Source organism: Crinia signifera, chromosome 8, assembly GCF_055691185.1.
Source record: "Crinia signifera chromosome 8, ASM5569118v1, whole genome shotgun sequence".
Classification (NCBI taxonomy): Eukaryota; Metazoa; Chordata; class Amphibia; order Anura; family Myobatrachidae; genus Crinia; species Crinia signifera.
Genome location: NC_139224.1, coordinates 71560209 through 71584424, shown reverse-complemented (window position 1 = coordinate 71584424; position 24216 = coordinate 71560209). Strand labels below are relative to the sequence as shown.

Below are 24216 nucleotides of genomic sequence, written 5' to 3'. Positions count from 1 at the left end.
AAAGGCACATGAGAAGAGAGTTACACCAGTATTGCTTATCACATCCTTGTGTATTGTTACACCAGTATTGCTTATCACATCCTTGTGTATTGTTACACCAGTATTGCTTATCACATCCTTGTGTATTGTTACACCAGTATAGCTTATTACATCCTTGTGTATTCATCCACTGGGGCCATGTTTGGCTCACCTGTCAGTTAGGGGATCAGTGGCCCGCTATTGTCCTTGTTAGTTAGTCTGTCCTCTTGCTCCTGGTCCGTCTCCACCAGTGGCATGTGGTGGGGTGAGGCAGGTGAGGCACAGCCTTTCCTGTCATAGTAGTGCATTTGCCGGCGTTTTGAATTGATAAGTATGTCAAAAATACAAATAATTTATAAAAAAAAAATATTTTTATTATTCTCAGCATTTTTATAGTCAAAACGCTGGAGTAAAAAGTCTATGGCAGGTGAGGCAGTGCTTTACCTGGCTACCTTTTCTGCACATCTCTTATCAAAACTCAGTGAATCTCCAACAGTACACACTGCTGTTGGAAAAAGGTAAACTGCGCTTTGAGATGGGAAGCAGCTCTAATAAAAGGATTGATTAGGTGGTGAGAATAGAGCGCTGGGGTAAGAGGGGAATATAAACGAGTGACACCTGTAAAAATAAATTGGTTAGTTATAAAATGTTTACACTCCTTTTGGAGTATGTTTTTGGTGTGTGGAGAGGTAGCCGTGCTGTCCCTACTAACCCTACCTTCGGAGGCAGCGGTATTCCTCAGCTGGATGCTGTCCGCTTGTAGGTGAAATCTCTCCGTTTCGGCTTCAGTCCCAGGACGCGGATTGATGGCGTCAGCGGCTTCCGTACTGGTGCTTCAGGTAGCAGTGGGGCGGCTCGGTTCTCTCCTCCAATCTCCAACGCGTTTCATACCTCACAGGGCACTTTGTCAAGGATGACTGCACTACAGCAGAATGCTTTATTTATACTAAAATTGTACAGGAAGTGTGTTTAATTCCATCACTTTAGGATAAAAGCGGGAAGCATATGTCCAATGTGTCCCAGGATCTCTCTATGGGGTTTTTTATTGAGTATTCTTCCTAGGAAGAAATTAATTAAAATGTAATCTAAAATAAATTATTTTTAATTTGTTTCGGTGTCACTTGATATTGATAAATTAATATTGTATATAAGAAGAATTTAGAAAAGATTTTAAAAAGTTTGGGTAATCAGGCAATAATTTTAAAGGAAGGCATTGAGTTCTATGTCTATGTTTAGACCCTTAGGCTCCAATGTTTTGAGCTCGAAGATCCATTTTGTTTCTGCCTTTTTCAATTCTGTTACTAGGTCTCTGCCTCTCCAATGTTTGTTTACTTTTTGTATTATGGGGTTCTTTTTAAACCACTTTGCGCTGCTAGTGGATAAGTTTAGGTTTATATACCACTGGACAGAATAACACTGGACACACTGTTAGACATTTGAAAATATTTTATATATAGAAAAGTAAAATCAGAGGTACACAGAATATGCATAAATAATTAGTACACAATAATTAAAATATATATAAGCAACATACAACATACAATTTGTAATGCTTATATGGCCATCTGGGGGTCACGTTTGCAAACTTAATGTGGGAACTCCGGAGTGCAAATGTAGTTAGTGGTTAGTAGCAGTCATTGAAATGGTGGGGTAATGAGGCAGGGGCAGAATGGATGGGAGGGACGGAATGAGTTAAGGCAAATAGCCGACAACACAGTCAGTTAGCTCAATGCAGGGTTAGTATATTAGCAGGGTGCCGTGAATAAGGCACTGAGAGCAGGATTTTTGAATGTCTCACCCTCCGTTGATAGGATGTTTAGGTGGTGCTGGGGAGCTTCTGATGGATACAGGCTCTACCCAGTTGTAGGATGGTGGTGAGGCGGGGAGCAAAGCTCTACCCGGGGTCCGTTGACAAAAGCAGAAGGTACAGCATCCAATGTGTAAACGGCTTGGATGTACGCCATGCAGCGGGAGGTAGACCTCGACCGCTGACTTGTGTCCAGCAGCTGCTGCCAGATGACGGTGGATCAGGTGTTGTAGACCGCTGGAGACCAGCTCGTATGGATAGCAGTGGTGAGGAGAATCACGTGGGTTTGCAGACGTGGGTGAGATATTCAAAAATCCTGCTCTCAGTGCCTTATTCACGGCACCCTGCTAATATACTAACCCTGCATTGAGTTAACTGACTGTGTTGTCGACTATTTGCCTTAACTCATTCCGTCCCTCCCATCCATTCTGCCCCTGCCTCATTACCCCACCATTTCAATGACTGCTACTAACCACTTACTACATTTGCACTCCGGAGTTCCCACATTAAGTTTGCAAACGTGACCCCCAGATGGCCATATAAGCATTACAAATTGTATGTTGTATGTTGCTTATATATATTTTAATTATTGTGTACTAATTATTTATGCATATTCTGTGTACCTCTGATTTTACTTTTCTATATATAAAATATTTTCAAATGTCTAACAGTGTGTCCAGTGTTATTCTGTCCAGTGGTATATAAACCTAAACTTATCCACTAGCAGCGCAAAGTGGTTTAAAAAGAACCCCATAATACAAAAAGTAAACAAACATTGGAGAGGCAGAGACCTAGTAACAGAATTGAAAAAGGCAGAAACAAAATGGATCTTCGAGCTCAAAACATTGGAGCCTAAGGGTCTAAACATAGACATAGAACTCAATGCCTTCCTTTAAAATTATTGCCTGATTACCCAAACTTTTTTAAATCTTTTCTAAATTCTTCTTATATACAATATCAATTTATCAATATCGAGTGACACCGAAACAAATCAAAAATAATTTATTTTTATATTAACATTTTAATTAATTTCTTCCTAGGAAGAATACTCAATAAAAAAAACCATAGAGAGATCCTGGGACACATTGGACATGTGCTTCCCGCTTTTATCCTAAACCGGAAGTGATGGAATCAAACACACTTCCTGTACAATTTTAGTATAAATAAAGCATTCTGCTGTAGTGCAGTCATCCTTGACAAAGTGCCCTGTGAGGCATGAAACGCGTTGGAGACTGGAGGAGAGAACGGAGCCGCCCCATTGCTACCCGAAGCACCCGTACGGAAGCCGCTGACGTCATCAAGCCACGTCCCGGGACTGAAGCCGAAACGGAGAGATTTCACCTACAAGCTGACAGCATCCAGCTGAAGAATACCGCTGCCTCCGAAGGTAGGGTTACTAGGGACAGCACGGCTACCTCTCCACACACCAAAAACATACTCCAAAAGAAGTGTAGACATTTTATAACTAACCAATTTATTTTTACAGGTGTCACTCGTTTATATTCCCCTCTTACCCCAGTGCTCTATTCTCACCACCTAAGTACACACTGCTGCACATGTGTATAATGCATTTTGTGCATATCTGGCTCTGGTACTTGCCAGGGATTCTTGAGCCATTTACCTCACCGCACATCCATGGTCTCCACGGATACGTTGTCCCACCATAAGACCTGCCTGTAACGGAGTCTTGGCGGACCTAATTCACCCTTACAGCCGGGACGGGTACAGGCGAAGCCTAGCTCTGCACGTATCCGTGGACACTAGGCCAGGGCAATAGAGCTAGGGAGCGGTTCCACTGATACCTTCCTAACACAAGTGAACTTTTAATTCTTTTCATTTTTAATTTATTATTAAAAGTTCACTTGTTTAAGAAATCCTGAAGTGCCGTATGTTGGGGTCTCTTTGGTTACCTCCACACCTGCTGAGTATATATATAGAGAGAGAAAGTTAAGGAAACAGAACATGTATCTGTATGGTGCACCAAAGGAGAATTGGATATTAAAATGTAACCTTTATTAGTTTAATGGTAAAATAAAGCGAAATAAAAGGCACAAAAAGACATAAAGACACTGACATATAATAAAAAGGATATCACTATCCTCACAACGTGGACCCCCACACTCCCACTGGTTATATGTATTCATTTTAATAGTGATTTCAGGAAATGTTAAAGAGCTGTCTCAATTAATTATGCTCCAATAATAAGGGGCTAATGCGTTAAGTAGTGTGATATCTATTTAGGTTACCCTTAAAATTTAAGGTAACCCACTGTGTTGAGGAATTTCCCCCAATTGTAACCCCCACCCGGGAAATATGGTATACACAGATAGATTAATGTGTTACTGGTATTCCATCAGTGAATATCGAAAGACAGGGTAGGGATTGTCAGAGGTGTGGTGCACCAAAAGAGAAAAAATAATTTTTACACATAAAAAATACCTTTTATTGGTTTCTTTTAAAAACTGCGAAATATACAAACTAACATGTAACATGAAACGGTGAGTACAGTGATTTTAAAAACTGCACGTGCGGTGTCAACATGCAATGCCTCCTACTGTGAAGATACACTCTCTTATTTTTTACACATATATCCCTTGAGGTATCTGATGACTTGTATTAGTCTTATTACAGATATCCACGGGTGGGTGTATTAATACAAAGAAAAGTTGAGTGATCTATATGGGTGTCACTGGTGTCTCTTATTTAATTAGATTGATATCCCTGGATCCGTGTATCTGGTCATGGGTGTTATCAGGTTGAGCCAATCCCCAAATCCCTTAATGTGTATGATATCCCCAATATGGGCGACGTTTAGTGTACACTCAGATTTGAGATCTGGTAGTGGTCTTAGGCAGGTATTATAGACCAGTGTTATTAAGGGGAAAAATTCCCTGTTCGGTCACCTTTATCCTTTTCCCACAAATTGAGGATTTTTGCACTATCTCAATTCACCAATATTAGTGCTATACACAGATAGTGAGGATACTCTTATTTAGGTGTTTGTTGGGTTTTAAACAAAACCCAAAATCTCCTGATGTGTATAATATTCCCAATCTCCTGGGACTCCGTTGAGCACCCGAGAGGGTTATAGAATCTGGTCTCTAGCTTTACATTTGAGACCTGACCGCTCCGTTCCTACAGGGCTGCTTTCCGCTGATACAATAAGTCACTCACTCTATGATCATACCCTTGATCTAATCTGATATAGCGGATCATACTATACGCTGTGATAACTAAATGCAACGTCTCAAACGAGGGCAATTGACAACAGGACAGCTAACCATCATAGACAAACAGTGTCTCTGTCCTTAACTCTGCTGTCAAACCCCGCGGGAGATAATCAAACGTTGCCTTGATTTATATGTTAAACGCCATCTACGAGGGCTATTAACAACAGGACTAATACTAATAATTGACCAATATTATTTCCGTCCTCAAATTTTGTTGTTAAAACCCGTAGAAAGCACCTGATAAATGATACAGCAACAGACCTATAATTAGGGGATTAATCTAATTAGGTCACCAGCAGACATACGTATACCCTGGTAAAACTTTATCCGTGAACTATATGTATAGAACCCCTATCGGTGAATGAGATAGTGCAATAATCTTTTTGAATTGTGGCAACAAGATAAAGGGGACCCAATAGGGATATTATCCCCCATAATCAATTAATCCACCATACCCAATAAAGACCAATATTGGATATCCAATCGAAGTGTGCACCAAACACCGCAGGGATTGGGAATATTATACACATCAGGAGATTCTGGGTTTTGTTTAAAACCCAACAAACACCTAAATAAGAGTATCCTCACTATCTGTGTATAGCACTAATATTGGTGAATTGAGATAGTGCAAAAATCCTCAATTTGTGGGAAAAGGATAAAGGTGACCGAACAGGGAATTTTTCCCCTTAATAACACTGGTCTATAATACCTGCCTAAGACCACTACCAGATCTCCAATCTGAGTTTACACTAAACGTCGCCCATATTGGGGATATCATACACATTAAGGGATTTGGGGATTGGCTCAACCTGATAACACCCATGACCAGATACACGGATCCAGGGATATCAATCTAATTAAATAAGAGACACCAGTGACACCCATATAGATCACTCAACTTTTCTTTGTATTAATACACCCACCCGTGGATATCTGTAATAAGACTAATACAAGTCATCAGATACCTCAAGGGATATATGTGTAAAAAATAAGAGAGTGTATCTTCACAGTAGGAGGCATTGCATGTTGACACCGCACGTGCAGTTTTTAAAATCACTGTACTCACCGTTTCATGTTACATGTTAGTTTGTATATTTCGCAGTTTTTAAAAGAAACCAATAAAAGGTATTTTTTATGTGTAAAAACTATTTTTTCTCTTTTGGTGCACCACACCTCTGACAATCCCTACCCTGTCTTTCGATATACTCTGTCTACGAATTGTCTGTGGTGGCACACCTCTGCAACCCCAAGTGTTACATAAACACACACTGATACCTGCAGAGGGCCTATATTAAAGACGTATATAGCTTTAATTTGATAATCTTGTGCGATTGAACCCACCAAAAACCCTATTTCGTCTTATTCCATCAGTGAGCACACAGAGGTTCCAATACTATGTCTGATTAATATCAGCGTGCACACAGAAACCAGATACACGGCCGAATATTACAGCCGCCGGGTAGGTGAGGAGACACGGTACTCTGTGTGGAGTTACTGTGTAGTCTGACTGTGTGCAGGAGTACCGAGGTCGCGGTGTGGGACGTCACCTACTGCGCCTCTCAGCCGCACAGCATGTTCGGTCCAGAGACCGTTCGTACTTCGCACTAGTATTTCAGCTAGACAGATAAAAATATACATTTCAGTGGGGAGGGGAGCGGGGGGGGGTAAACCATGAAGTGTACAGTCGGCGTACGCTTCGCTAATGAGCTACGACAGGACCAGATATATATATATCTATTGTCAGAATTTATCCACCACAACATGGGTATGTACCCTAATAAATTAATTCATTAATTAATAGAGCACTTTAATATATAGAAAAAAAACACTGTATAATATCAAAATTATAGGGATAGTGAAATATTCACATAAAGGAAAAAACACAAGAATCCGATCATCGGACAAAAAGAGGCAAATTATACTTACCGATAATTCCTTTTTCTTCCTAGAGATCCAATGGCAGCCATAACAATGGGAGGTTCCTTTCCCCCATAGATTTAGACACAACAAATTTCTCTCTGGGACCACCCACCTTGGGTATAATAGACCTCTCCTCCTACTATCCTGTGTCTTTTGAGTGTCTCCATAATCAAGGTCCCTAGAGAAAACACATCATATAACACATTGGAGGGAAACTAGTGGCTGCCATTGGATCTCTAGGAAGAAAAAGGAATTATCGGTAAGTATAATTCGCCTCTTTCTTCTACGATCCTCATGGCAGCCATAACACTGGTACATACCCAAGAATAAACACACAGGAGGGCTAAATAATGCATGTAAAAATTTTATATTGAGAAGCCAGTCAACCAGACAGAGCTTCCTGAAGAACATGCTTCCCAAAGTGGGCAAGAGAAACGTCAAGAGCATAATGATTCACAAATGTGCGGACTGAAGACCAAGTTGCTGCTTTGCAAATCTCCATCACTGAAGCCTTCGCCTTATTCGCCCAGGAAGTGGAAACTGTCCGCGTAGAGTGTGCCTGTACAATAGGGGGCGCGACCTTATCTTTCTGCTTGTAAGCAAATAGAAGCAACTCTTGGATCCATCTCGATATAGTTTGTTTTACAGGTGCATTTCCTTTTGTCAATTCTTCCGGAATCACAGACAGATGTTTAGTAGTTCTGTGGCTCTTAGTTCTTTCCAGATATATAGAAATGCCACGCTTTCTGTTCATCATTCATTTGTTCAGGATAGAAGTTGGGTAACGTTATCTCCTGATTGAGATGAAAAGCAGATACTACTTTTGGTACAAAGTCTGGGTGTGTTCTCAGAACAACCCTGTCTGGGAAAATCACAAGATATGGTTCTTCAATCCATAGGGCTTGCAAATCGCTTACCCTTCTCACCGACGTGATTGCCATGAGGAATACCACTTTCCGGGTAAGCAGTTTCAGTGAACAGTCCATCAGAGGTTCGAATGGTTGTTTCGTCAGAACTGTAAGTATCAAATTCAGATCCTAAGGAGCATTGCCATCTTGAGTACATTCGAGAACCAAGATCTTCTTGGCCAATATGGCAGTATTGCCACCACTTGTACTTGATCTTCTCTCACTTTCTTTAGTACTTTGGTTATCATTGGAAAGGTGGGGAATATGTATACCAGCTTGAACTCCCATCGTACCGAGAACGCATCCATCGCCAGTGCTTGGGGATGATAGGATTTTGAGAAGAAGTTGTTCACCTTTTTGTTGAAATAACTGGCCATCAAGTCCACCTCTGGAGTTCTGAATCTGTTCTCTATCTCTAGAAACACTTCTTTGTTCAGTTCCCATTTCCCCGGGGATACTTCCTTTCGACTCAAGAAGTCTGCTAATACATTCTTCTTGCCCGGAATGTATACGGCTGAGATGGACCTTAGATTTCTTTCTGCCCAGGTCATCATTTCTTCCGATAATCTCATCAGTTTCTTGCTTTTTGTACCCCCCTGATGATTTATGTGGGATACTACCGTCACATTGTCTAACATGATCCTGAGGTGACAATTGTACATTTATTTTTCCAATAAACATATCGCTTCCCAGACTGCTTGTAGCTCTCTTACCTTTTATAAGTTCTGTGCTTCCTGTACTGACCAAGTACCTTGGATCGACATACCCTTGATATGTGCACCCCAACCTGTCAGGCTGGCATCTGTAGTCAAAACTTGAAAGACCGGATCATTGGGATTGGAACTTTTTTCTTCTAATCCTTGTGTCCACCACTCTAAGGATCTTCTTATTGGATAATTTAATGAGATCAGGTAATGATCGTTGTACCCTCTCTTTAACAGTGGAATCAAATACTATTGGAGTTTCCTCATCTTCCACTGTGCCCATGTAATGATCTTGATACATGAAGCCATCATCCCCATAAGTTGAACTGCTAGAATCAGAGGAAACCTTTTCCTTTGCAATATTGAACTTACTAGCTCTTGTATTTTCAAACACCTCTCTGGTGAAAGGGCAATGGAATATTCCTGAGTATCTATCATTGCTCCTAAGAACGGTATTCTTAATGTTGGACCGGGATGGCTATTTTCTTCGTTTATGATCCAACCTACTCTCTGTAAGGTCTTTATTGTTAGGTTGACGTTCTAATTTGCCTCTTCGAGCGATTGTCCCACAATCAGAAGATCGTCCAAGTAAGGCCAGATTTGGACTTTCTGTTTCCTCAGTTCTGCCATTACTGTTATCACTACCTTTGTGAACACTCTTGGCGATGTTCTCAGCCCAAATGGTGGACATGTGAACTGGAAATGGCGATTCGCCACTGTGAATCTTAGAAACTTCCTGTGCTTCTGGTTGATAGGTATATGGTAATAAGCATCCCTGAGATATATAGAAGCCAGGTAATCTCCTTTTCTTACTCCGGCTACTATAGAGCTTAAAGTTTCCATACGGAATTTTATCTGTTTTATGTATTGGTTCAGGTCTCTTAGGTCTAGGATGGTTCTGAAACCTCCACCGGACTTTTTTTTACCAGAAACAGATTAGAGTAAAAGCTTTTTCTGTGTTCTTCTTTTGGTACCAACTCTATTGCTCCTATCTGTAGCAGTTGATCTATTTTTAGAAACAAAGCTTCTCCAAATTCCATCTTTCCCCTTTTGAACTCTTGAATTCATGAATCTGTTCCGGTTGGGAAATCTTGCTAATTTTATGCAATATCCTTGGTTTACAATGTTCAGCACCCATCTGTCTCTTAACAGACTGCTCCATTCTTCTGCAAATTGAAGAAGTCTGGCTCCAATTCATATTTCTTGGCAGTAGTCATCATTTTCCTCCTCTTTCAGACTGGAATTTTCCACAAAAGTTCTGACGCGATGTGTTATGATTTCCTCTTCTGTTATAAGGTCTCCCTGGACGATAATTCTTGGCCTCTTTAACTGATTGTTTATTAGAACCAGGATATGGGAATCAATTTCTCCTGTCCTGTGGCAACCGGACTGGTTTCCCACCAGATATCTTCTGTATCATGGTATCTATTTTTGAGCCAAACAAAAACTTGCCTTCAAACGGTAAAGATGTCAGTTTATTTTTAGAATTGGCTTCTGCATTCCAAGGCTTAAGCCATAAGGCTCTTCTCGCCGTCACTCCTGCCGCCATTGAATTGGATGCAAAGGAAACTGCATCTAGTGCATCCTCACAGAGATAAATCAATTGATTTTGGCATAATCTCTAAACTTCTTAAAAGATACTGTTTTGAAATTCTTTCTTCTACATCCGTATGTAAATTTGAGGCCCAAAGTCGTAACGCCCGGGAGACTGAAGCTACCACCACACTAGCTTTAAGAGAACCCGCTGATGCTGAGTGTACCTTGCAAAGGGAATTTTCAATCTTTCTATCCATAGTATCCTTAAATGCAGCTGCATCTTCTACCGGAATGGTAAATCTGGAAGTCAGTTCGGCCACCGCTGCATCCACCTTGGGAATCGAGCACCAGCCCAGAAACTCATCATCCTTGTATGGGTACATCTTCTCTACTCTGTATCCCAAAGTTATTTTCTTATCAACATTGGCCATTCCTCTCCAATCATTTCTCTCACAACTTTATGAACCGGGAAGGTTCTTCCTTTTCTAGACCTGTCCTTGAAGAACGTGTCCTTTTCCTCAGAAGTAGACTTCCTTGTAATTCATTGCTTTATAGATATTCTTAAGCATGCTTTCTACTAATTCCAAGTTAAAAGCTCTCACATCCTCTAATTCTCCTGATTCATCTGTAGAATCCTTATCTAAACATTCTACATCCTCTGAAGTACCCTCATCTTGACTGAACTCAGCCTGAGTTCTGGATCTTTTAACAGATTGACTTTGTAAAATCTTCCTTGGATACAAAAGCTTGTTTCATCCAACTCATCAGCTCCTTGAGCACATCAGACTGTCAGACTTTTTACAGGTTTGACCCTCTTCACACTTGTCACACAGAGATTTCTTCTGAGCTGATGCAAACACTTTATCACATGACATGCAGGTAACTTCAATAAACTTCTTCTTAGAAGACCTTTTCTTGTGAATAGGTGGAGCAGGCACACTATAAAATACAAACAAAATACAAAAATACCACAGCGTGCAGCCGCAGCTTTTCAGCTCAGAAGGCCGCTGCAGCTCTGAAACTTCTGCCCACTTACATGGCGTTTCCAGCGCCCATCCAGATGCCCTGGTGCTGCTCCAATACTGGTATACTCCAATCAGGTATATATGTCTGCTGTATTGTGTATTTGCACGGCAGGTATAACATGCTTAGAGGCAGGTATGAATCTTCCTCTCCCCGGGGAGCCACCCCACTCCAATAACATCCTACTCTGTCCTAATCTAACTGGAGACAGGAAAAAAACACAGGATAGTAGGAGGAGGGGTCTATTATTCCCTAAGGTGGGCGGTTCCAGGGAGAAATTAGTCCTGTCTAAATCTATGGGGAAGGGAACCTCCCAGTGTTATGGCTGCCACGGGGATCGTAGAAGAAATTATTTTTATTCATCTACATAATCATCGGACAACAATTTCATTCGTCTACCCAATAAAAGGTATATTGATAGAACAGTTGTTACACAGTCCTGATCACTTTTCTTTTTTTTTAACTTCCTCACCATCCAGTCCACCAGTTTTTCCCCGGTTTTTCTCATCTTTTTTGCTTATTTTCCCACTTATGAATTGATTCTTTGTAAGTAAAGTCCATGTTTTATTCCTTTGTATATTGAAACCAATGTCTGTATTTGTAGATTGTTAAATGTGCCCCTGATGAAGTCTTTTTAGATGAAACGCATTGGAGTGTTTGGCATTTCTTTGTCGAATTTAAATAAAAATATAATTTGGAAGATTCCTCTCATTTGCTTCATTAAAAGACCTTGGATAACATGGACTAGCATAATTGATTGGCGATGTACCACGATTGGGGAAGATATTTGTGGAACTGGTCCCTATAACCCTCAGGGACTATTGTGGTTAAGCTGCCTCATACGTATTCAAAGGAATTCCTTTTGTTTATTTTGTTTATAGAAAGTGTTTGTGAAATCAGATAGTGTACTATAATCAACACTAGCATATAGCGTGTATAGGAGTATTGGGAATAATATATATATATTTATATATAGCATGGAGGTTGTTTGGCACTCGAGTTGAAATGAATTTTTGCCGGGGTGCCTTCCCAGAGGAGAGATATATACACAATTCTTACAGTACCCTGCCAGGTGTTCTGTCTGAAGAAGGAGGCGGCAGAAGTAGAAGTAGTGTTGCGGCTTGGCACTCCAGCTCAATATAGCAAATTCCCAGGTGCCCTCAGGATTCAATAGGTAGCCAGGTTGAAATATTATCCAACATTTCGAGGAGGAGATCGTCTGAAAAAACTATCACAATGCGAATCGAAATGGATTCATACACTAAGAACATTGTCCCCCCATGGCTTAAATGAGCAATTTACGTGGAACATTTTTCTATAAATCAGTGAATGCTTACTGCTTTTTTGATTGACATCCACACAGTGTGGTCCAGGTTTAATTGAAACCACTAGTGTATAAGTCTGCCACGCAATATGGTGGCATATAGCGCCAGTAGTAGTAGATGAGATATACAGCATTGACATGCTCCGGGTAGAAACAGTAGCTTGGACTCTCTTTGAAATCAGGACGGATTGAATCCCTACCAGTATTATAAACCATAGTATCACTATTAATATGTACAGACTGGGACCCGTCAGTATATAACAAATTGTTTTTAATGCTAGGGGACATTTGGATACAAGTGGAGTATGCAATGCTTTTTTGGTTTAAACCCATATATATAGACTCATTGGGTCTTACACTAACATGTTAAGAAATGGCAGGCTCAAGAAATAGCTGCTAATTAATGGCAATTTTCCATCCCAGCGCATTACAGATTTATCACTATAGATCACACAGGATTCAGTGGCATTATTACAGTAACAGTATGGGAATCCGCTATAGTTGCAGACAACCCATACTTAACTTGTGCACCCCATACATCTAAGGTATCCTTAAGCACAATACAGTACACGCTGTCAGTGAGTACTGTGAGAGAGTACTGGTGGGATGCGTGAACTGTAACCACCTCCATTAATGATCCGAATGGACCCCTATCATGTTTTTATTATGTATTATGTTAGATGTGCATGTTTCTCACCGTTAGTTTTCACGTCACTTAAGTACTGCTGTTATTTGATACACTTAAAGTTATCATATTTTCTCTTCTCACAGCCCGTAGCCTCACAGTGACGTCACGGGGTCACATGATGTGGAGGCGGAACACTGTACCCGTCTACCCGGAAGTCATGTGAATCAGCTACGCTTCTCAAGCACGCTCTAATTGCACACTGATATAAGTCTCATCTGAGGTAAGATACTCTTGTTTGTGATTTTGCACTGTACTTTTGCAGAGAGACCTGATGAAAAAACCACTATGGGTCTTGAAACGTCGTCTTGATCTGCTGTAATGTCTTAATTTTGTATATGAACATAAATCACTGAAGTTAAAGCCCGACGATTGCAAACTCCTTCTTCTGACAGAACACCCGGCAGGGTACTGTAAGAATTATATATATATATATATATATATATATATATATATATATATAGCCAGGTTGTAGCGAAGTACATACAGACAGCGGCACTCAGTGTGTTTTCAAAAGGTTGTATTGAAATATTATTCAACGTTTCGGGGACTAGCCCCTTTGTCAAGGTGCAGGTTTCCTGCACCTTGACAAAGGGGCTAGTCCCCGAAACGTTGGATAATATTTCAACCTGGCTACTTATTGAATCCTGAGGGCATCCAAATGCTGAACGCAGCATTTGGATACACTAGAGTGAGCACCTTGGTCATCCTGTCCTATTTTCTGGTTGATCCTTGATGCTAACACCAATCTACAAAGGTGTGGAGATACAGAATATCTGAGGATTTACCTGTTTTTGTCTATTTCCACCAACATTTTGAGTGTTTTGGCGATTTATATACATCTGTACAATTCTTATTTGGGATGTTCTGACAATTGCCGCTTGTTTGGGATATTCTAACATTTGCCGCTCTAAGAAGTGCTTTCGCACGAGTTTTCAATCAACATATCAAACGCCCCTGATGAAGTCACGTGGTTGACGAAACGCGTTGGGCCTATCTTCAGATTGTAAACACATTGTGTGATTTAATGGTGTAACTTTGCATGTTATCTATTTTTAGCCATTCTTGTGGCATTTTTATTAAATATTTGTACTTTTGAATTACTACCAGTTGTATGATTTACCTTAGCGCACCCTGATTCTTTTTGTATTTCTATCTGTCCTGGGTTCCAGCTAACAGGGGACCTTCAGAGGTGCTGCTTTGGGCTATTAGGGCGCGGTGTTAGGTACCTTTTGCCTTTTTTATATATATATATATATAAAGATTTGTGGTGCACTAAGCGCTACAACCTGACTCCAGTGAATTAAATGATGATGTGATGTGTACAATAAACATAAATATAGTTGATACACTCCAAGAAAATACAAGGGGCTGCAAAACGTCCCAGGTGGTCATGTTTTTCCGACGTGACCGATTTAAAAATAAAGTCAATGGTAGACAGCTGCGCCTTCAGTGTAAAGCGTGAACAGCGAATATCCTTAAAAGTAAAGTGATATGCGTACCGGAAAAGAAGAAAAAGATCACTTGTAGCAGTGTCTTTCTTATGTCTGTCTCCTGATTGGTCCTCCTCAACCATAGGTATGGAACTCGGATGGAATACACGGGCCAAAGGAGAGGATATACTTTATTGGAAGCAAAAATGCTTAAAGTGACTTGTGACGAGTGGTGATTTACTGCTACCGTGTGGACAACAATTATAATACACCCAGTGTATAGTATTGGTAAAAACTGAATGAATGACTCACATTAGACAGGGGTCCAACATGTAAGCTGCCGCTCTGTGCAACCGTAATCTGTCAGCAAAAGTAAGACTGGCTATATTGTATGCATTAAATATATATGTGTGTGTATAATATGTATGTATATATACAGTACATTAAAAAATATTTATTTATTAGATAGCGTATATGGTAGCTATAAATAGCTATAAATGGGGTGGGGGGCACCATTATCGGTACTTGTGTAGTTTCACGGCGCCGCCGCGCGCACACTCTGTCTCAGAAACTTGGCAGCTTGCCAAAGGCTCGCGTGCCACTCTAGCTATAATGTAATGTAATGTAACGTAGCGCTGCGCGTGCCACTCTAGCTATAATGTAATGAAATGTAGCGTGTAAACAGGACACAAACAGGGCTTCTAAACTACACACCCCGGCACACCGCTATCAAAGGGAGTGTCCCCAATGTAGACGCTAACATTTTAGACGCTTTCAGACGCTTTTGGCTTCTGAATTCACACTCCCGGCACTTTGCGCGCACAGTCTGTGCTTAGTCCCGCAGGGACAGCGTAACATAGTCAGTCAGAGCGCTACGCAGTTAGCGTAGTCAGTCAGTAGTAGCACTGTGTGAGAGACGGAGGTGTATAATGGCAGTGGCGAACCTGACTATGGCGATGGAGCGTCTGACTCTGTTTAGTCTGCCGCAGACATAGGAGGAGGCAGTGGCTTTCCTGCAGGCCCACCAGTTCCTGCCACAGACCCAGACCTGCCCCAATGGACAACCCATGAGGCTGAGCGTCAAAGAGCGCATGTGACGCTGCCACATTCGCAGCTGCCGGAAGAAGGTGAGCGTGAGGTCCGCGCAGTGGTTCAGGGGGTCTCACCTCAGCTTCGTGACCCTGATCCGGTTCATCTATTGCTGGGCGGAAGATCTGACCATCATAAAGTTTTGCGACCGCCAGCTCAACATCTCGCAGAAAACAGCGGTCCAATACAACAACCTCATGAGGGAGGCCTGCACGGTGGACCTGCTGGCGCAGCCTCAGCAGCGGATCGGAGGCCCAGGTACCATCGCGGAGGTGGACGAGAGCCTCTACGTGAAGAGGAAGAGCAATGTGGGACGGCTCCTGCCCCAGCAGTGGGTGTTCGGGGGCATCTCGAGGAAGACCGGGCAGTGCTTCATGACTGCGGTGGAGTGGCGGGATGTGGCCACCCTGATGGCTGCCATTGAGGCCCATGTGGAACCGGGCACCACTGTGTTCACAGACTGTTGGAGGGGAGAGGTATCGCTGCATCGTAGGACGCGTACCGCTGCCGCTCGCCGCACTTCGGGTTGGTGTGGATAGTGGAATTTACAAGGTCGACAGCTGTTGCGTCGACTAGTGTCATTGTGGACAGATTTTAATAGTGTACCCCTAGACCCAACTAAATTTAGATGCTTTAGCGTCTAAATTTAGATGTACCCCTAGACCCAACTAAATTCAGAGGCTTTAGCGTCTAAATTTAGATGCCCCACCACCATAGCGGCTTGCAGTTAGTCTGGTTTCAGCCGCTTAAGCGTCTAAATCCAGAAACCAGAGGCTTCTTAGCGACTAGCAGGTAGTCCGTGTTTCAGACGCTAAAGTGTCTAAATTTTAGTGTCTACATGGGGGACACCACCCCTTCTTAGTGGCTAGCAGGTAGTCAGGTTTCAGACGCTTTATCGTCTAAATCCTGACTCCCCCTTCTTAGCGCCTTGCAGATAGTCCGGGTTTCAGAGGCTTTAGCGTCTGCATGGGGGACTCCCCCTTTGATAGCGGTGTGCCGGGTGTGTGTAGTTTAGAAGCCCCGGCACGTCAGCGGTGTGCCCGGGGTGTCCACTTTTACATGCCGCCATTGTCAGCTGTGCGCAGGGCTCCCTATTTCACTGTGGAACTACAAGTACCACAGTGACCTGTCAGCTCCTGGGCAGCGCGCTGCTGCTGCTGCCCGGCGCTATGCTGTTAACGTAGCTGACAATACGTAGCTTACAGCTAGAGCGGCACACGCACATTGCACGTGGTTCTGCCGCCCCCCCCCCCCACCAAATTACTGCCTTGGGTCCGAGGACTGGAGAAGGTTAACTCCGGCTCCTAGCGCTGCCGGGTGGTGGGCGGGAAGCAGATTTTGAAAAGACTTGCCGGACCCTGATTGGCTGAATTCAACCAATCAGCGTCCGGCAAGTCTTTTCAAAATCATCAGCGCTTCCCGCCGCCAGGCAAATAGCGAGCGGCTGTGTATGTGAAAGCTGCCGTTACAATAGTCCCTGGACCCCCGCTGCCAACATACCTGTGTGCAGCCAGCAGGGGTAGGCAGCGTCCAGGGGTCCAGGGACTGGTGTAGCGGCAGCCCTTTTCTCACTCCATCTCCTAGCGCTATCTGCCTGGTGGCAGGAAGTGCCGATGACTTTGAAAAGACTTGCCAGACGCAGATTGGCTGAATTCAGCCAATCAGCGTCCGGCAAGTCTTTTCAAAACCTGCTTCCCGCCCACTGCCCGGCAGCGCTAGTAGGAGCCAAAGTTAACCCACCAGTCTCCAGACCCCCGCTGCCTGTCCCTGGGACCCCGGTAGGAGCCAGCGTTAACCCACCAGTCCCTGGACCATCGCTGCCCATCCTCGGGACCTCACACTAGCGCCCCCACCCTCCAGCGCCCAGTGCGCGTGACCCCCTATCCCCCCCCCCCTAGTTACGGCCCTGCTAACGCTCTAGCTAGTCTCTGCTGGTTGTGTACAGCATGCTGGGAGGTGGTTTGGGAATATCTTGTAGGGGCATCAACAAAAATCTTGACTAGGGCATCAAGTTATGGGCCGGCTCTGGTCGTGATGTTTATCTGAGACTGGCATGTGACTCAGACTTGCCATTGCAGGGGGCATTGTGAGGCAAAGGAAACTGCATTGCAGATGCAGTACTTGGCCTTGCCACAGGGGCGGATCCAGGATAAAATGACAGGGGGGGCACATGATAAAAGAGGGTTTGGGTGGGGGAGGGGCGGTGTTAGTGGTGCCAGTGTACATGCTAAGATAGTGCAGAGAGAGGGTGGGAATGGGATTAAAAATAGGCCCTGGCATTTAAAGTATGCAGATGAAGGATGTGTTGTGCGCCTTCGGCGCGCTCTGGAAAAGGGGGTGTGGCCACTCAACAGGGGGCGTGTCCTTGAGTGTAGTTTACCACACCATATACAACTTCTACACATTGGCCCTTATTCACATTGACACGTTCGCATGCGAATTCGCATGTATCACCCAACTGCTCCCATTGCGCATGTGCAGTGTACGCAATGCGCATGTGCAAACTGCGAAATTCCTATTCGCAAGCAATCTTCCAAGCGGTTTCTGTCGTCCGAGCGAAGGTTTAGCCAGTAGGCGTGATGTGGGCGTTTGTATGGGCGCATCCAGTATAATGAGCAAAACTTGGCGTACACATGGGCGTACACGTGGGCGTTCACTTCGAGTGGTGGGTTTGCTTTCGCATGACTGCAACAGGGATTGTTCCCACACAAACTCAAAACTTTCGCAAGCTCAAAGCAGGTTTTCAGTTTCGCACAGCATTCTTCTTGTGAACTGCTCATTCTTACACTTAAAACACAGTAGCGAAATGGGGAAATCAATAGCACCTGAACACCATTGTGACCAATCATTTAACTCTGCTCCACTTCAGTTTGCATCACAAAACCAAACAAGTGTTAGCAGACACATTTAAATTATTATGGTAAGGTGAATTGTAGGCCACAAATGCAAATGCACTTAACACATTTATTAATTGCCCTTATATAACATACCTTTATGTACATTTTCACTCTGCCATGTGTAGCATGTTTGCACTGTCAACATTAGTCGACATGTGTCAACTCACATATGCAACATATATATTAGGGACAAGAGCATGTTCGCACGCACACTGTGGTGCGTGTGCGTGTGAAAATGTGTTGGCGCGTGCAAGCAGTTTTAATTGCATGCAATGAAAGGCCACACCCTTTTTAGTATGGGTGCGAACGCATGAGTTCGCAAGCCCTATAGGCGTGACTCTGCAAGATGCGTACGTGCTGTTATCAAGTGTAACACTGCGTGTGTGTGTGCATGCGAACGAATGAACCTGAATAAGGGCCATTATGCAACAAAATACTAGACCCCATTATATTTGCCCCTTACACATGATGCCAAATGGAATGAGCCAAAATTCACATAATGCCACCTGGATTGAGCCAAAATTCAAATAATGCCACATGGATTGTGTCAAAATTCACATAATAACACACGGATTGAGCCAAAATTCACATAATGCCAAATGGATTGAGCTAAAATTCACATAATGCCACATGGATTGTGTCAAAATTCACATAATGCCACACGGATTGAGCCAAAATTCACAATATGCCACACGGATTGAGCCAAAATTCACATAATGCCACACGGATTGAGCCAAAATTCACATAATGCCACACGGATTGAGCCAAAATTCACATAATGCCACACGGATCGAGCCAAAATTCACATAATGCCACACTAGTTGAGCCAAAATTCACATAATGCCACACGGATTGAGCCAGAATTCACATAATGCCACACAGATTAAGCCAAAATTCACAATAAGCTTCATAAACAGGAACATTGTCTGCCAAAGGCGCGCATTAAACATATACACCATAATGTCCATTACATGTTAAGTTACACGCCATTATGTCCATTATGTATTATGCCAAACACCATAATGCCTATTAAATATTATGCTACATAAGTGCTGCTTATCTACATGCTCATTGCCAAGGGGGGTTCCATGCTCATTGCCAGAGGTTCCATGTTCATTGCCATGTGGGATTTCATGCTCATTGACAAGGGGGAATAAATGCTTGCTGTAAATGGGGGACAGCCGCCGCCAGGCAGAAGTGATAGCCATTGACAGTGGCAGAGCCTGGCTGTATTCAGGTCACGGCTATTTGAAATAGTACCCCTTTCACACCAGAAAATGCATTCCCATAATGGCCCTTTTTACACCAGCCTAGTCCCTGCATTTACTGGTGTGAGGGGGAGAGAAAACCACCCCTCCCCCCTTTAACCAGTTATCTCATTTAACCAGTTATATCTTCGGAACCAACTGACCCATTTACATGAGACAAGTATCATATTGAAGACCTTTTGAGTGGGCTTTGAATGATTTTGGTCCAGTGAAACTGGATTGTTTGGTTCTAGAGTAATCTGCCCTCAAAGAAAATGAACAGCCATGAAATTACATTTTTATTTTAAATTGGTTTATCCGCAATATCTCTGGAACCGATTGACCGATATGGACCAGTCTGGTATCATATTAAAGGCCCAGCGATTTGGAATTGAATGAGATCAACCACAAGCTTCTATGATGCCAGAGGAGCAACCGGGTGGGGGTCGGAATTAACGGGTCCCATATGAAAAACGTTACAGATTTGCCAGGCGATATCTCCGGTTCCCAGGCTGGCTGGGCTCGTTGGAAAGCCCTGGTCCTCAGCTACAAAACAAAATGACAGGGGACGTGCCCAGGTGCCCCCCCCTAAATCCGCCAATGCCTTGCCACACCTGGGAAATGGGGGTAACATGACCCTGTTTTCCCCAATGCCACTGCTTCTGAACCAAAAAGGCAGAGGCATTCATTAAACTGTGCTGCAATTGCAGGACCTTTTCTGCATATGCACAAAATGGGCAATAACATTTACATGAAAACTGAATGTAATAATAATAATAATAATAATTCCACATCCTGGAATATTTATTTATTTATTAACAGTTTCTTATATAGTGCAGCATATTCCGTTGCGCTTTACAAAGGGGACAGTGATACAACAAAACAGGGTATTTACAGACAGTCAAAATGTAGGAGGGCCCTGCTCGCAAGCTTACAATCAGGGCACTTCACTACCACTTTGGACGCCGGGTGTGATATTGCACATATGCAAGTGCAAAGTACTAAATATGCCTTTACACTTATCGATTTAAGAACACTCATAGCGATCCGAATTCAGCCCCAGTCCTGATGTTCGAGTTTGCGCATGTGCGTTTCTGTGCATGTGCAAACTCAGGCACGAACAGCTTTGTTGAGTTACACACTCGCCTGGCCATTCATTGCGGGGAGGGAGGGCTGGGTGTAAACGGGGCTGGAGCAGGGGGAATCCCCATGAAAATGCTGTGCATTCCCCTAGGAACGTAGGCTCGCCAATGTCTGTCGGGGGTGGGCAGCTGACGTTTGGCCAGGTGACGTTTCAGGGCGCGCTAAGCAGCGAACAACCGCTTCTTAGCAAGCCTTGTTAAATCAGAACCAGGGCCGGGGGGGCAGGGTGCCATGTGCCCCCCGGGCCGCTTAGCCAGTCACTGGCTGCGGGCCACGCTGGTCACCATCCACCTCCTCCAGGCACAGGCAGCCCTCCTGCGCTGGCCGCGGCTTCCAGAACACGGCCGCGGCTACAGGAAAATGGCCGCCGGCCCCCTGCACTTAGGACATGTCCTCAGTGCAGGAGGCCGGCAGCCATCTTCTTGTAGCCGCGGCCGTGCTCTGGAAGCTGCGGCCAGCGCAGGAGGGCTGCCTGGAGGAGGTGGATGGTGATCCATCGTGGCCAGCAGCCAGTGACTGGCTAAGCGGCCCGGGGGAGCAGGAGGGCTGTCTGTCCCGGACCCCCCAGCCCAGCAACAATGGTGAGTTGCTGGTGGGGGCATGTGTGTCTCCTCTGGCACTGTGGGGGCATGTGTGTCTCCTCTGGCACTGTGGGGGCATGTGTGTCTCCTCTGGCACTGTGGGGGGCATGTGTGTCTCCTCTGGCACTGTAAGGGCATGTGTGTCTCCTCTGGCACTGTGGGGGCATGTGTGTCTCCTCTGGCCCTGTGGGGGCATGTGTGTCTCCTCTGGCACTGTGGGGGCATGTGTGTCTCCTCTGGCACTGTGGGGGCATGTGTGTCTCCTCTGGCACTGTGGGGGCATGTGTGTCTCCTCTGGCACTGTGGGGGCATGTGTGTCTCCTCTGGCACTGTGGGGGCATGTGTGTCTCCTCTGGCACTGTGGGGGCATGTGTGTCTCCTCTGGCACTGTGGGGGCATGTGTGTCTCCTCTGGCACTGTGGGGGCATGTGTGTCTCCTCTGGCACTGTGGGGGCATGTGTGTCGTCTCTGGCACTGTGGGGGCATCTCTGGCACTGTGGGGGCATATGTGTCTCTGGCACTGTGGGGGCATATGTGTCTCTGGCACTGTGGGGGCATCTCTGGCACTGTGGGGGCATCTCTGGCACTGTGGGGGCATATGTGTATCTGGCACTGTGGGGGAATATCTGGCACTGTGGGGGCATATGTGTATCTGGCACTGTGGGGGAATATCTGGCACTGTGGGGCATATGTGTCTCTGGCACTGTGGGGGCATATCTGGCACTGTGGGGGCATATGTGTATCTGGCACTGTGGGGGCATATTATGTTTCTCTGGCACTGTGGGGGCATATGTGTCTCTGGCACTGTGGGGGCATATCTGGCACTGTGAGGGCATATGTGTATCTGGCACTGTGGGGGGAATATCTGGCACTGTGGGGGCATATGTGTCTCTGGCACTGTGGGGGCATATGTGTCTCTGGCACTGTGGGGGCATATGTGTATCTGGCACTGTGGCGGAATATCTGCCACTGTGGGGGCAAATCTGGCACTGTGGACATCACATTGTGCGGTGTAATGGGCATCATGGTATGGGGCGTAATGAGCATTACGGTGTGGGGAGCATTGGGTAATTGCCATCACAGTATGGGCATCAAGGTGTGCGGCATAATGTGTAATTAGCATCACAATGTGCAATCTGCAGGTACACAATACAATCAAGGTACAGGCCACGCCCCCTTATGATAGGCCACACGCCTAATTTTTTTGCACGCCACCGGCGCGCACAAGCATTCAGCTTTCCAGAATGATGGGGGGTATGGGCCAGTGCTCTGGACTTGCCCCCTAGGCTAAAATTTGCCAGCCAGCCCCTGATCAGAACCCTGTATCTAATTGGCTAATACAAGCTGAAGATGACACAAGCCTTTGGCAAGTTCACTAGTTAAGTAGTCTTGATACATTAGGACTCTGTGATCTCAGTCTGTAGCAGATATTCTTAATATCTGCTGCAGTCCCCCATAGATACCGTATATTTTGGGGCACTTAATGTTTGCAGGTACCACCCTAAAACATCTGCAATTATTCCATTATAAATAGGCTCCTAAAAGTAAAAAAGCACAAATGCAGCATGCTGGCATAACATTCCATATAATTATACCTATATGTTTTCCTGTAATAAAATGCATATTATTATTATCATTTATTTATATGGCGCCATAAGGTTTCTGTAGCGCCTAACAATACATAAATGCGCTAAAACAAGTAAACAATGATTACAATACAAGGCAATTAGGTCAAGTACATAGTAAAGAGAGTTGCATCAGGGACAGGACACTGAAATAATTATTAGAGTGGCAGAGACCTAGAGTTAGGTGCAGCTGAAAGGAATAAGGAGTAACATATATATTCTAAGATAGAAAAAAGCACATGCTTTTAAGAGTTTGCAGTCTAAAAGGATAAATAACAAAGCAAATCAAGGGTTCATATGTAATAGGGTCCAAATTTGATAGAGATGCAGGATGCCACCTGACCTGGGACAGTTTCTTCAAAGCATCAATCTATTACAAGGCAAAACCATGCATTGTAATAAATTGATGCTTTCAAAAAACATCATTGATCGGTAGGCATCCTGTGTCTTCACAATCTTGGAACTTATTACATACAGTATGTCCCTTATGTTTTTGTTAAATGTATTGTTTAATATAATTTTGCAGGTTTTTTTTTTAGCATTTTCTGTTTATTTTTCACATTAAGATTAAGCAATAAATTGTAAATGATCGTAGGTAAACACAAACTTACCATAATGATCTTGCAGCTTACAATGTTCTCTTGCTCTTTGAACAGTAAACCAGTTTTGTACAACAGTATGCTCTGTAATACTGCCACCACTCAGTGTTGCAATTGCGTGAATCAAATATCCGGCACTATTACAGTTGTGAAACAATCAACTGGCTTCTAACACTTGTTGCACTAGAAGTAGGAAATAGAGAGGTGAATGTTTGTTAACGCTTCATTCACTACAGAATACACCAAACAAGCTATGAATTCCAGCTGCATTCTATGTGTAAATGGTACGACAGGGGGGCATTTTGCATGTAAGCAGCACTACTGGGGGCATTCTGCATGTAAGCGACACTAGTGGGGGGCATCTGCGCAGGGGCGGATTGGGAATTAAAACCAGCCCGGGAAAAATCTTGAAGCAGCCCTAAGAGGGGGGGGGAGTGTTGTTGCACG

The 24216-nt window shown here is 44.0% G+C and overlaps 1 protein-coding gene across 1 annotated transcript in view; it reads right to left on the bottom strand.

The window, feature by feature from the left end:
* LOC146026207 (L-selectin-like) overlaps nucleotides 1-23856 on the bottom strand; it is a 237071-nt gene extending 213215 nt beyond the window's left edge. Inside the window, exon 1 of the mRNA XM_083156666.1 lies at nucleotides 23782-23856. Coding sequence (XP_083012792.1) covers nucleotides 23782-23784 — 3 coding nt within the window. The 5' untranslated portion in view covers nucleotides 23785-23856. The remainder of the gene's footprint in view (nucleotides 1-23781) is intronic.
* Between the last annotated feature and the right edge of the window lie 360 nt (nucleotides 23857-24216).